The sequence below is a fragment of the Pseudophryne corroboree genome, chromosome 1 (assembly GCF_028390025.1).
Source record: "Pseudophryne corroboree isolate aPseCor3 chromosome 1, aPseCor3.hap2, whole genome shotgun sequence".
In the NCBI taxonomy this organism is placed as follows: domain Eukaryota; kingdom Metazoa; phylum Chordata; class Amphibia; order Anura; family Myobatrachidae; genus Pseudophryne; species Pseudophryne corroboree.
The window spans coordinates 665,015,325-665,030,695 of NC_086444.1; the positions used below are offsets into that span (position 1 = coordinate 665,015,325).

The 15,371-nt window shown below is 43.5% G+C and overlaps 1 protein-coding gene across 8 annotated transcripts in view; it reads right to left on the bottom strand.

Moving 5' to 3' along the window:
* Positions 1-15,371, bottom strand: part of SUSD1 (sushi domain containing 1) — a 669,144-nt gene that overhangs the window by 216,227 nt on the left and 437,546 nt on the right. For 3 of the 8 annotated variants that reach the window (XR_010175769.1, XM_063914696.1, XM_063914695.1), the window contains exon 21: positions 7,569-7,815. The exons of 2 other annotated variants lie outside the window; for them this stretch is intronic. Coding sequence is in view for 3 of the 6 variants with exons in the window: in XM_063914696.1 (XP_063770766.1) it covers positions 7,569-7,815 (247 nt within the window). In the remaining 3 variants the exon portion in view is untranslated. Of the gene's footprint in view, positions 1-7,568; positions 7,816-8,350; positions 8,410-15,371 lie in introns of those variants that run through there. 3 more of the 8 variants (XM_063914697.1, XM_063914699.1, XM_063914701.1) reach the window with 3 other exon arrangements.

Here is a 15,371-nt window from a genome sequence, read left to right on the forward strand (position 1 = left end):
CAAACTGGCTCTACAGAGGCAAGATGTCCACCTCATCTTCACCCTCCAATATATCACCGTGTACATCCCCCTCCTCACAGATTATCAATTCGTCCCCACTGGAATCCACCATCTCAGCTCCCTGTGTACTTTGTGGAGGCAATTGCTGCTGGTCAATGTCTCCGCGGAGGAATTGATTATAATTCATTTTAATGAACATCATCTTCTCCACATTTTCTGGATGTAACCTCGTACGCTGATTGCTGACAAGGTGAGCGGCGGCACTAAACACTCTTTCGGAGTACACACTTGTGGGAGGGCAACTTGGGTAGAATAAAGCCAGTTTGTGCAAGGGCCTCCAAATTGCCTCTTTTTCCTGCCAGTATAAGTACGGACTGTGTGACGTGCCTACTTGGATGCGGTCACTCATATAATCCTCCACCATTCTATCAATGTTGAGAGAATCATATGCAGTGACAGTAGACGACATGTCCGTAATCGTTGTCAGGTCCTTCAGTCCGGACCAGATGTCAGCATCAGCAGTCGCTCCAGACTGCCCTGCATCACCGCCAGCGGGTGGGCTCGGAATTCTGAGCCTTTTCCTCGCACCCCCAGTTGCGGGAGAATGTGAAGGAGGAGATGTTGACAGGTCGCGTTCCGCTTGACTTGACAATTTTGTCACCAGCAGGTCTTTCAACCCCAGCAGACCTGTGTCTGCCGGAAAGAGAGATCCAAGGTAGGCTTTAAATCTAGGATCGAGCACGGTGGCCAAAATGTAGTGCTCTGATTTCAACAGATTGACCACCCGTGAATCCTTGTTAAGCGAATTAAGGGCTGCATCCACAAGTCCCACATGCCTAGCGGAATCGCTCCCTTTTAGCTCCTTCTTCAATGCCTCCAGCTTCTTCTGCAAAAGCCTGATGAGGGGAATGACCTGACTCAGGCTGGCAGTGTCTGAACTGACTTCACGTGTGGCAAGTTCAAAGGGCATCAGAACCTTGCACAACGTTGAAATCATTCTCCACTGCACTTGAGACAGGTGCATTCCATCTCCTATATCGTGCTCAATTGTATAGGCTTGAATGGACTTTTGCTGCTCCTCCAACCTCTGAAGCATATAGAGGGTTGAATTCCACCTCGTTACCACTTCTTGCTTCAGATGATGGCAGGGCAGGTTCAGTAGTTTTTGGTGGTGCTCCAGTCTTCTGTACGTGGTGCCTGTACGCCGAAAGTGTCCCGCAATTTTTCTGGCCACCGACAGCATCTCTTGCACGCCCCTGTCGTTTTTTTTAAAATTCTGCACCACCAAATTCAAGGTATGTGCAAAACATGGGACGTGCTGGAATTTGCCCATATTTAATGCACACACAATCTTGCTGGCGTTGTCCGATGCCACAAATCCACAGGAGAGTCCAATTGGGGTAAGCCATTCCGCGATGATCTTCCTCAGTTGCCGTAAGAGGTTTTCAGCTGTGTGCGTATTCTGGAAAGCGGTGATACAAAGCGTAGCCTGCCTAGGAAAGAGTTGGCGTTTGCGAGATGCTGCTACTGGTGCCGCCGCTGCTGTTCTTGCGGCGGGAGTCCATACATCTACCCAGTGGGCTGTCACAGTCATATAGTCCTGACCCTGCCCTGCTCCACTTGTCCACATGTCCGTGGTTAAGTGGACATTGGGTACAACTGCATTTTTTAGGACACTGGTGAGTCTTTTTCTGACGTCCGTGTACATTCTCGGTATCGCCTGCCTAGAGAAGTGGAACCTAGATGGTATTTGGTAACGGGGGCACACTGCCTCAATAAATTGTCTAGTTCCCTGTGAACTAACGGCGGATACCGGACGCACGTCTAACACCAACATAGTTGTCAAGGACTCAGTTATCCGCTTTGCAGTAGGATGACTGCTGTGATATTTCATCTTCCTCGCAAAGGACTGTTGAACAGTCAATTGCTTACTGGAAGTAGTACAAGTGGGCTTACGACTTCCCCTCTGGGATGACCATCGACTCCCAGCGGCAACAACAGCAGCGCCAGCAGCAGTAGGCGTTACACGCAAGGATGCATCGGAGGAATCCCAGGCAGGAGAGGACTCGTCAGACTTGCCAGTGACATGGCCTGCAGGACTATTGGCATTCCTGGGGAAGGAGGAAATTGACACTGAGGGAGTTGGTGGGGTGGTTTGCGTGAGCTTGGTTACAAGAGGAAGGGATTTACTGGTCAGTGGACTGCTTCCGCTGTCACCCAAAGTTTTTGAACTTGTCACTGACTTATTATGAATGCGCTGCAGGTGACGTATAAGGGAGGATGTTCCGAGGTGGTTAACGTCCTTACCCCTACTTATTACAGCTTGACAAAGGGAACACACGGCTTGACACCTGTTGTCCGCATTTCTGGTGAAATACCTCCACACCGAAGAGCTGATTTTTTTGGTATTTTCACCTGGCATGTCAACGGCCATATTCCTCCCACGGACAACAGGTGTCTCCCCGGGTGCCTGACTTAAACAAACCACCTCACCATCAGAATCCTCCTGGTCAATTTCCTCCCCAGCGCCAGCAACACCCATATCCTCCTCATCCTGGTGTACTTCAACACTGACATCTTCAATCTGACTATCAGGAACTGGACTGCGGGTGCTCCTTCCAGCACTTGCAGGGGGCGTGCAAATGGTGGAAGGCGCATGCTCTTCACGTCCAGTGTTGGGAAGGTCAGGCATCGCAACCGACACAATTGGACTCTCCTTGTGGATTTGGGATTTCAAAGAACGCACAGTTCTTTGCGGTGCTTTTGCCAGCTTGAGTCTTTTCAGTTTTCTAGCGAGAGGCTGAGTGCTTCCATCCTCATGTGAAGCTGAACCACTAGCCATGAACATAGGCCAGGGCCTCAGCCGTTCCTTGCCACTCCGTGTGGTAAATGGCATATTGGCAAGTTTACGCTTCTCCTCCGACAATTTTATTTTAGGTTTTGGAGTCCTTTTTTTACTGATATTTGGTGTTTTGGTTTTGACATGCTCTGTACTATGCCATTGGGCATCGGCCTTGGCAGACGACGTTGCTGGCATTTCATCGTCTCGGCCATGACTAGTGGCAGCAGCTTCAGCACGAGGTGGAAGTGGATCTTGATCTTTCCCTAATTTTGGAACCTCAACATTTTTGTTCTCCATATTTTAATAGGCACAACTAAAAGGCACCTCAGGTAAACAATGGAGATGGATGGATTGGATACTAGTATACAATTATGGACGGGCTGCCGAGTGCCGACACAGAGGTAGCCACAGCCGTGAACTACCGCACTGTACTGTGTCTGCTGCTAATATATAGACTGGTTGATAAAGAGATAGTATACTCGTAACTAGTATGTATGTATAAAGAAAGAAAAAAAAAACACGGTTAGGTCACTGGTATATACAATTATGGACGGGCTGCCGAGTGCCGACACAGAGGTAGCCACAGCCGTGAACTACCGCACTGTACTGTGTCTGCTGCTAATATATAGACTGGTTGATAAAGAGATAGTATACTCGTAACTAGTATGTATGTATAAAGAAAGAAAAAAAAACCACGGTTAGGTCACTGGTATATACAATTATGGACGGGCTGCCGAGTGCCGACACAGAGGTAGCCACAGCCGTGAACTACCGCACTGTACTGTGTCTGCTGCTAATATATAGACTGGGTGATAAAGAGATAGTATACTCGTAACTAGTATGTATGTATAAAGAAAGAAAAAAAAACCACGGTTAGGTCACTGGTATATACAATTATGGACGGGCTGCCGAGTGCCGACACAGAGGTAGCCACAGCCGTGAACTACCGCACTGTACTGTGTCTGCTGCTAATATATAGACTGGTTGATAAAGAGATAGTATACTCGTAACTAGTATGTATGTATAAAGAAAGAAAAAAAAACCACGGTTAGGTGGTATATACAATTATGGACGGGCTGCCGAGTGCCGACACAGAGGTAGCCACAGCCGTGAACTACCGCACTGTACTGTGTCTGCTGCTAATATATAGACTGGTTGATAAAGAGATAGTATACTCGTAACTAGTATGTATGTATAAAGAAAGAAAAAAAAACCACGGTTAGGTCACTGGTATATACAATTATGGACGGGCTGCCGAGTGCCGACACAGAGGTAGCCACAGCCGTGAACTACCGCACTGTACTGTGTCTGCTGCTAATATATAGACTGGTTGATAAAGAGATAGTATACTCGTAACTAGTATGTATGTATAAAGAAAGAAAAAAAAACCACGGTTAGGTGGTATATACAATTATGGACGGGCTGCCGAGTGCCGACACAGAGGTAGCCACAGCCGTGAACTACCGCACTGTACTGTGTCTGCTGCTAATATATAGACTGGTTGATAAAGAGATAGTATACTCGTAACTAGTATGTATGTATAAAGAAAGAAAAAAAAACCACGGTTAGGTCACTGGTATATACAATTATGGACGGGCTGCCGAGTGCCGACACAGAGGTAGCCACAGCCGTGAACTACCGCACTGTACTGTGTCTGCTGCTAATATATAGACTGGTTGATAAAGAGATAGTATACTCGTAACTAGTATGTATGTATAAAGAAAGAAAAAAAAACCACGGTTAGGTCACTGGTATATACAATTATGGACGGGCTGCCGAGTGCCGACACAGAGGTAGCCACAGCCGTGAACTACCGCACTGTACTGTGTCTGCTGCTAATATATAGACTGGTTGATAAAGAGATAGTATACTCGTAACTAGTATGTATGTATAAAGAAAGAAAAAAAAACCACGGTTAGGTGGTATATACAATTATGGACGGGCTGCCGAGTGCCGACACAGAGGTAGCCACAGCCGTGAACTACCGCACTGTACTGTGTCTGCTGCTAATATATAGACTGGTTGATAAAGAGATAGTATACTCGTAACTAGTATGTATGTATAAAGAAAGAAAAAAAAACCACGGTTAGGTCACTGGTATATACAATTATGGACGGGCTGCCGAGTGCCGACACAGAGGTAGCCACAGCCGTGAACTACCGCACTGTACTGTGTCTGCTGCTAATATATAGACTGGTTGATAAAGAGATAGTATACTCGTAACTAGTATGTATGTATAAAGAAAGAAAAAAAAACCACGGTTAGGTCACTGGTATATACAATTATGGACGGGCTGCCGAGTGCCGACACAGAGGTAGCCACAGCCGTGAACTACCGCACTGTACTGTGTCTGCTGCTAATATATAGACTGGTTGATAAAGAGATAGTATACTCGTAACTAGTATGTATGTATAAAGAAAGAAAAAAAAACCACGGTTAGGTCACTGGTATATACAATTATGGACGGGCTGCCGAGTGCCGACACAGAGGTAGCCACAGCCGTGAACTACCGCACTGTACTGTGTCTGCTGCTAATATATAGACTGGTTGATAAAGAGATAGTATACTCGTAACTAGTATGTATGTATAAAGAAAGAAAAAAAAACCACGGTTAGGTCACTGGTATATACAATTATGGACGGGCTGCCGAGTGCCGACACAGAGGTAGCCACAGCCGTGAACTACCGCACTGTACTGTGTCTGCTGCTAATATATAGACTGGTTGATAAAGAGATAGTATACTCGTAACTAGTATGTATGTATAAAGAAAGAAAAAAAAACCACGGTTAGGTTACTGGTATATACAATTATGGACGGGCTGCCGAGTGCCGACACAGAGGTAGCCACAGCCGTGAACTACCGCACTGTACTGTGTCTGCTGCTAATATAGACTGGTTGATAAAGAGATAGTATACTACTAATATTATATACTGGTGGTCAGGTCACTGGTCACTAGTCACACTGGCAGTGGCACTCCTGCAGCAAAAGTGTGCACTGTTTAATTTTAATATAATATTATGTACTCCTGGCTCCTGCTATAACCTATAACTGGCACTGCAGTAGTGCTCCCCAGTCTCCCCCACAATTATAAGCTGTGTGAGCTGAGCAGTCAGACAGATATATAATATATATAGATGATGCAGCACACTGGCCTGAGCCTGAGCAGTGCACACAGATATGGTATGTATGTGACTGAGTCACTGTGTGCTGTGTATCGCTTTTTTCAGGCAGAGAACGGATTATAAATAAAAGTGGTGGTCACTGGTCACTATCAGCAAAACTCTGCACTGTACACTACTGAGTACTCCTAATGCTCCCCAAAATTAGTAAATCAAGTGTCTAAACGGAGAGGACGCCAGCCACGTCCTCTCCCTATCAATCTCAATGCACGTGTGAAAATGGCGGCGACGCGCGGCTCCTTATATAGAATCCGAGTCTCGCGATAGAATCCGAGCCTCGCGAGAATCCGACAGCGTCATGATGACGTTCGGGCGCGCTCGGGTTAACCGAGCAAGGCGGGAAGATCCGAGTCGCTCGGACTCGTGAAAAAAAACATGAAGTTCTGGCGGGTTCGGATTCAGAGAAACCGAACCCGCTCATCTCTAGGGAGAACACGTTTGTAAAATTCTACAAATTTGATACCCTGGCTAAGGAGGACCTGGAGTTCTCTCATTCGGTGCTGCAGAGTCATCCGCACTCTCCCGCCCGTTTGGGAGCTTTGGTATAATCCCCATGGTCCTGACGGAGTCCCCAGCATCAACTTAGGACGTCAGAGAAAATAAGAATTTACTTACCGATAATTCTATTTCTCGTAGTCCGTAGTGGATGCTGGGCGCCCATCCCAAGTGCGGATTGTCTGCAATACTTGTACATAGTTATTGTTACAAAAATCGGGTTATTATTGTTGGAAGCCATCTTTTCAGAGGCTCCTCTGTTATCATGCTGTTAACTGGGTTCAGATCTCAAGTTGTACAGTGTGATTGGTGTGGCTGGTATGAGTCTTACCCGGGATTCAAAATCCTTCCTTATTGTGTACGCTCGTCCGGGCACAGTATCCTAACTGAGGCTTGGAGGAGGGTCATAGGGGGAGGAGCCAGTGCACACCACCTTGTGGTCAAACTTTTAATTTTGTGCCCTGTCTCCTGCGGAGCCGCTATTCCCCATGGTCCTGACGGAGTCCCCAGCATCCACTACGGACTACGAGAAATAGAATTATCGGTAAGTAAATTCTTATTTATTTTTTTAGAAAATAAAAAACTGGAAGCCCAGCTAATGCATGCACTCCTTAACATGGCCTGGCAAGCAACAAGATAACTCTATATAGCCAGGGAGCTCAGCAGCCCCATTTACTTTTATTATGATACATTTTGGAAATTGCAATCAGTAGCAATCAAATTTTTCCCAAGGGACCTTGACAAATAGACCACTGTTTTATTAACATTCTATATCAGCAGTTATATTGCAGGGTTGCAAATACAGTACCAAAGAGTATAGCCATCAGACGGTTAACTGCATTGCAAATTATGGTTCAAATACAGGAATGCTATGCAAGTGAGCAACAATATTACCTTCACCTGTATTTCTTCAGTTTGTTTTATCTCTCAATAAAATTAAATACATTGACAGAATCCTTAGACTTTTACAAGAATTTACATATATAGATACAATAAAATCTTATGTTTTTAGTGCGTTAAAGTGATGGATTTAATGTTTTGATATACTGTACCTTGGTGATAGTCTGTAGTATAATGCAATAGTCCTTCCCTCGTTCTAATGGAGCATTATAAAAGTCTCCATAGTATTGTCTGTCCCCAACTGAGAATTCTGTATGGTTGGAAACATCTCCAGGAAAAAACTCGGCAGTGACATATCCTTGAGTCTTTGATGTTTTATTGAAGTATGTGAAAGCCTCCAAAGACTCACAGGTAAAGGAGCACCAAGAGGTCAGTTGAATCACAAACACCTGGTAGGAACTGGAAAAGTGAAGAGTGATGACAATCAACTCTTTGTCCATTGCACATTTGACTGCAAATAAGTATTGTTACTATATTTTCTATTTTATTACAATGACAATACATACATTTATCAGATTAAAGCTATTGATCTCAAGCAAATGATAATTTATACTTGCGTGGACTGTACTGTATGCCACATAGAGCTTTTACTGTGTAGGGCACAAATCAGACATTATATGGGAAACTGTGTATAAGGTACCCTTGAATCATTGGTTTTCTTTGATACCCTCTACCTTTGAATCCCTCTTTCAAATGCAGAAGGCATCTGGTATAAGTAGACAGTGGAAGAAAAGGGGGGAACCCCTATTTTGCGCAATAAACCTTTTATACTGCAGCCCAGGTCACACCAAGGTTCACCAAACCCAAAACGTACACAGAAAGGTAGAGGGAATAACCCGTGGTGCTTAAAAAGAAAACATGTATAGCATAATATAAAAATTCACATAATAGTAAAGGTCCAAATTTGGTCTGATGTATGCATGCACGTCCTCACTTCTGCTTAGATGCAAATCCTTTTCTCAGTATATGTCTCTCCACTCCAACACATGGACACTCAAAAAGAGAGAACAGATATAGTGCAATACCGTTGGATATTGGGAGACACCATTTAATACCTGAATACACTCACATTTAGAAAGTATAAGTAGACACCTCCTGGATCCACTGTTGCATCTGAGGACGCGGCACCAGATCACTCTGCAACACCATTGGCATGCTGAGTGACCTTGAGGTTACTCAGACCAGCTGTCACAGCAGCGTCAATCATGATAGGAAATCTCTGTCGAAAGACATAGTCCATAGCTTCGGTACTCCCACAAAACGGAGGCGAAATGCCACTCCTCCCTATCCATATATGGCTGCAGACTGTCAATCACCTGATGTTTGCAGTCGCTTTGCGAGCGAAGATGCAGGACCCACACTGCACATGCGCAGTACGAGTCCTGCGCATGTGCAATATACCACACATGCGCAGTATTCAGATATCCAAGATATATCTGCCTGCATTTCCACTTGCAACTGACTGAGAATCAGGCCTTCTGAATGCACATTAATTCTGTATCCAGTATACAGTATATGCTAGTAAAAAGACAATCTATGTCAAATGTCATTGCCAATACAGGTTGAGTATCCCTTATCCAAAATGCTTGGGACCAGAGGTATTTTGGATATCAGATTTTTCTGTATTTTGGAATAATTGCATACCATAATGAGAGATCATGGCGATGGGACCTAAGTCTAAGCACACAATGCATTTATGTTTCATATACACCTTATACACACAGCCTGAAGGTCATTTAATACAATATTTTTAATAACTTTGTGTATTAAACAAAGTGTGTGTACATTGAGCCATCAGAAAACAAATGTTTCACTATCTCAGTCTCACTCAAAAAATTTGTATTTCGGAATATTCGGATATGGGATACTCAACCTGTATAGTCTCTGGCACAGGCTTCAGCATTCCACAACACCCACTGATATGGACTGCTAAGACGCATAGTTCCACCACAACTGGTTTATACATATATATATACAGCCTATAGAATTTCCGTGGATCTGTAGTGGAAACAAGACACCTGTTTACACCATACATACAGACTCCATGACAATTCACCATATGGGAGGATGGCAGGGACTTTTATGAATTTAATGGGTCTTTGTGCATACATGAGTCACCTGATACATTATATGACATGGGGCATATGAAGACGGGACATAGGTGCAAGGGAAGGCATAAGTGACATATGCAATCTCCACTCTCACTTTGACACATTTGCTCCTCCACCTCCACTATATTCTGCTTCTCAAGTGTGGGATTCTGCTGCCAGAATCAGGACAGTTGGTAGCCTATGCTACTCTCTCCTATTACAACATTCGACTATGGTACCTTCAGCTGGCATGTTGGGACCCTGTTTGGAAAAGGGATAGGTATTTTTCCACTGAGTTAAACAAGAAGTCTTTATCTTCCCAACTAAACATGGTATTAAATGAATAATAACCATATTTAGGAAATTGGCATCCTTCCTCCCAACCAGCCCAATCATTACATTATTAACCCCCACATTTACTACAGAGCCTCTATCAAACTGCTGTTCATTATAGAAATAGACCTCATATTACATAGATATCTGTCATACTGCAGACATATCTAACAAAAACAGACTCCATAGTAAATAAATAACTCTATATACTTCTTCATTACATGAATGGCTCCCAAATGTAGCCACATTACATAATACTACCCTACTAAATTAAATCATTATATTAAATGAATAGTCCAACTTCTATTGTACATACCATGAATAGCCCCCACATTACATTGATAGTCCCACTATATAACTCTAATAGTCTGCACTCCATTACCATAACACCTCCACTACAAGAATACCTCCCTCCTTCATTACATTAATAATAATAACCCACCACCACACTTACCTGTTTATTATAGTTTGCCTGATATGGGAGGCTGCTATGTCTGTGTGCCACTTGGTGGGGGGGGGGGGGGGGCAACATGGAGGTTGGGGAGAGGTTTGTAGGAGGGTACGGGCAGATCAGCTACATACCCTATCTAACTGCACCATGTTGATCCGCCGTGGTATCATGGCCTAGGCTCACTGAAAGAGCAATGTAGCAGGTACACAGAGTCTAAGTCATTATTAGAGTGGCTTCCCCTTTTCAAGTGCAGCGACATCCATGTAATTAACAAGCACTCATTTTAAAGCTATCAGAATAAACTGAACACATCGGGAAGGGGATCAACAGAAAGTACAGTATGAGCAGCCCCTACCCTGTCTGGCTGTGCACCCCGCTTATTCACCTTGGAATCCTGCCCTTGCCAACAGGGCACTGCACCTGTCAAGGCAAGTTTTGTTAGAGTGGCTTCACCTCTTTTGTCTACTAGAATAAACTGTACATATCTGGACATGTTTATGTGTATATTGAATAATTAGACTACAGGGATATTTCTAACTTATGGGAAATAAGAAATATATATATATATATATATAGCAGTGAGAGAGGATCCGGCACTCAGAGGACTTAGATACGAGCAATAGGCTGGTTCAAGTAAATGAGCTGACAGCGCAGCATCATACAGTCAACGTTTCATTTATTAAACATAAATTTCGTCAGGACAAGAATAACATACATGAGGAAACATCTTACCTTAAATAACCCACCACACAGACCCTCGTGTGCGCTGCGTGTGCTTCCTGGACGGGACTTGATGACGTCACCGGCCGGCGACGTGCGCTCTCCAGCGCCGTTTCCATGGTAACCCGCCGGAGGTAGACGCAGCACTGAAGACAAAGAAAGATTTTTCAACTGTTAGCAGTTCACCAATAACGTGAAAATTAAAATATAAATAAATGTGCAAAACACTTGGAAGAAGTGTTGGTGAGGTGGAGCATGCATGTACATATTTAGGCATATTTTAGCAAGAATATATATGGATATGCAATATAATAATACATTAATGCATCAATCAAAAATTACACTTAGATAATAATGGATTAAAAAGGGTTTTTTTATGCGAAGGCTATAAAAAGCACCCCAGGTTATTGGACTCATTTAGACCATATGGTGACAGTGTGCGGAGTTCAAAAATCCACCGGGCCTCCCTGCGTAGCAATAAGACTCCCCGGTCACCACCCCGTATATTGGCCGGAATATGGTCAATGACCTTGTGTCGTAAACTGGCCAATGTGTGATTTGCTTCACGAAAGTGGCGGGCGACCGGTTGTTCTTGAGGGGTCCCTGCAAGGGCAGACCGTATAGCTTGGCGATGTAAAGCCATCCTCTCTCTGAATTGCCTAATGGTTTTACCTATATACAGTAAACCGCATGGACACTTAATGTAGTAAATGACATAGGTGCTCTGACAGGTTAAGACATGCTTGATTTTAATTTTTGATCCGGAGTGTGGATGATTGAAGAAAGGGCCACTTTCCATTGAGCGGCATGTCGTGCAACCTAGGCACTTATAACAACCCGGTTGTCGAGTAAGGAAAGTTTTAGGAATGGTGATGTTCATATTTGAAATGTCATTTTTAACTAAAATGTCACGGAGATTACGGTTTCGTTTGTAGCTTGGCATCAATTTACAATCTTGCAGGGATTTTAATTCAGGATCAGCCGTAAGTATGGGCCACAGGTTCTTTCCTTGTTCCATGATCTTATGATTAAGGTGATGGAACTCCTGGACAAATGGAATCCGTTTACCCAGTGCCCCAGAAGAGGTTTTCTGTTTGAGAGTGTCATCTCGCTGGATTTTTAGCACCTGAGCCTTAGTAGACAACAACCGGGTGATATCGTAACCTCTGGAAACAAACTGTTGGATCATCTGGTCTATACGATATTCCGCTTTAGTCAGTGTGTCACAGGTCCGGATTGCACGAAGGAATTGGGATTTAGGGAGACTCTGGGAAACAAAGCCCGGATGTTGGCTGTCAGCCCTCAGAATAGTATTTCGATCCGTAGGTTTTTTATACAGATCAGTTGTGAGTTTCCCATCAAGGATGGAGACTTCCACATCCAAAAATTGTACCTGTTCATTGCTGATGGAGTATGTAAAATGTACGTTGTCATCAAGGGTATTTACCTGGTCCATGGCGTTTTTGAATTCTTGGCAAGTGCTGGTCCAGATGATGAATAAATCATCTATATATCTAGTTAAATATAAAATGTGAGGTTGCATCATTGGGTTTAATAAAAAGAGGTTATGATCGATATCAAACATAAAAATGTTGGCTAGGGACGGCCCCACACAAGATCCCATAGCACAGCCCATCAGTTGGATATACCAACGACAATCAAAAAGAAAATAATTCCTGGTTAATGATAATAATAATAACTCACAAAATAAGTTGATATCTGGACCACGATATGCCAGATTACCAGTAAGAAACCTGCGGACGGCCTGTACTCCCCTCTCATGGGGAATGTTGGTGTATAATGACACCACATCTACTGTACAAAGATAACAGCCTTTAGGGAGTGTAGGAAATGTAGATAATTTCTTGAGAAATGTTGAAGAATCTTTTAGGAACGTTGGCTGATCTTGAATGAGTTCCTGTAAGAAGCTGTCTAAATATTGAGATATAATGTAGTAGATGGATTCTCGTGCACTGATGATAGGCCGTCCAGGCGGGCTACTGGGATTTTTGTGTAATTTCGGGATGGAATATAACACCGGAGTTTTAGGATGATTAGTGGTTAACGCTTGACGGACAGTCTCTGTGATGAAACCCTTTTCACTGGCATCTTTGAGGACAGTATCTAATTCATTTTTGAATAGATTTGTAGGATCCGATCCCAATTCCTTATACACTTCTGGGTCATTTAACTGAGATTGCAAATCCTGGCGATAATATTCCAGGTCCAGGACCACCACTCCCCCGCCCTTGTCGGCGGGGCGGATAACAATGTCCTTATAGTTTTGCAGGTTCTTCAGAGCTGTTCTTTCGGCTCTGGTAAGGTTGTTCCTAGAAGGGACAAAATTACTACATTCATCCATTGCACATTTGTTGAGGGTTCTGGAAAAAACTTTGAGTGAGTTGTTAGAAGAAGAAGGATCAAAGGATGACTTGGGTTTAAACCTTTGTAATTGAGATGCTGGTAATTGTACTGGTTGTTTGTCGAAGAACTCCTTGAGTCTAATCTGTCGAGAAAATTTGTGTAGGTCAACGGTCCAGGTAAATTTGTCAAAGGAAGTAGACGGTATAAATGAAAGACCTTTATTCAAGACGCTTTCTTCATCACTGGTTAAAGTTCTATTTGACAGATTAAAAACTATGTTTTCTTTCTGGCGGTTCGCTTTTTGCTTGTAGATTCTTTGCCATTGGCCACCTCGCCGGGTTTTTTTGGAGCCCCGCGTTGAGCGCGGGTGCGAATCCCTAAAGGGGGTTTACCCTGGGTTTTAGGTTGGTCGCCATCCTGATCGCTTAAGGATGATTGTGTACCTGAAGATTCATTGGCGGCTCGGTCCCGTCGTTGTCTCCATCTGGGTATCCCTTGACGTTTGGTGGAGACACCTGGGTTGTTCACCCAGGGGTATACAGAGCCCAGTTGGTAGTCTCTTTGGACCACTATAAGCTTGTCACGCTTAAATTTCAGTAAATCTTGTCGGTACTTATCAACCTGTTCCTGGAGTTTAATCATCCATTGGGTGTCTGGATCATCTTTAAATGAGATATCCAAGGTGGCTTCAAAGGTTTTGATATTATCTTTGATTTTTGTTAGTTCACGTTGAGATTCCTCGATAACCAATAAAAGCAAATCGAAACTGCATTTATTTAATACTGCCACCCACCGTCGGCAAAACTCTGGATTGAATTTACCGATGGTGGGGGTATTTTTAATCCTGAAGCCCCGAGGGATCAATTTTTTACGATAGTAGTCGCTCAGGGTGGAGCCATGTAAAAAGTAGTCTGTCTCTTTCTTCTTTAGTTTAAGAAGTTTAAAGAAAATTTGTTCATTAGGCATGGTACTCTCGAAGGTATCCGTGATCTCAGGAAATAAGATGCCTTCCGCCTCACTCTCCGATAAGGATAACACTTCTCCTAGTGGTAGGGGCACATCCCTGTAACCACTATGGGTAGATTGCTCAATACCCGTTGCCATATTTGAAATAGTGTTTGGCACGTGCACAAAAAAAATTAACGGTGAAAAAAATAATATAATGTATTATTATTAGACCTTTATATTGCATATCCATATATATTCTTGCTAAAATATGCCTAAATATGTACATGTTAATTTTTTTTGTGCACGTGCCAAACACTATTTCAAATATGGCAACGGGTATTGAGCAATCTACCCATAGTGGTTACAGGGATGTGCCCCTACCACTAGGAGAAGTGTTATCCTTATCGGAGAGTGAGGCGGAAGGCATCTTATTTCCTGAGATCACGGATACCTTCGAGAGTACCATGCCTAATGAACAAATTTTCTTTAAACTTCTTAAACTAAAGAAGAAAGAGACAGACTACTTTTTACATGGCTCCACCCTGAGCGACTACTATCGTAAAAAATTGATCCCTCGGGGCTTCAGGATTAAAAATACCCCCACCATCGGTAAATTCAATCCAGAGTTTTGCCGACGGTGGGTGGCAGTATTAAATAAATGCAGTTTCGATTTGCTTTTATTGGTTATCGAGGAATCTCAACGTGAACTAACAAAAATCAAAGATAATATCAAAACCTTTGAAGCCACCTTGGATATCTCATTTAAAGATGATCCAGACACCCAATGGATGATTAAACTCCAGGAACAGGTTGATAAGTACCGACAAGATTTACTGAAATTTAAGCGTGACAAGCTTATAGTGGTCCAAAGAGACTACCAACTGGGCTCTGTATACCCCTGGGTGAATAACCCAGGTGTCTCCACCAAACGTCAAGGGATACCCAGATGGAGACAACGACGGGACCGAGCCGCCAATGAATCTTCAGGTACACAATCATCCTTAAGCGATCAGGATGGCGACCAACCTAAAACCCAGGGTAAACCCCCT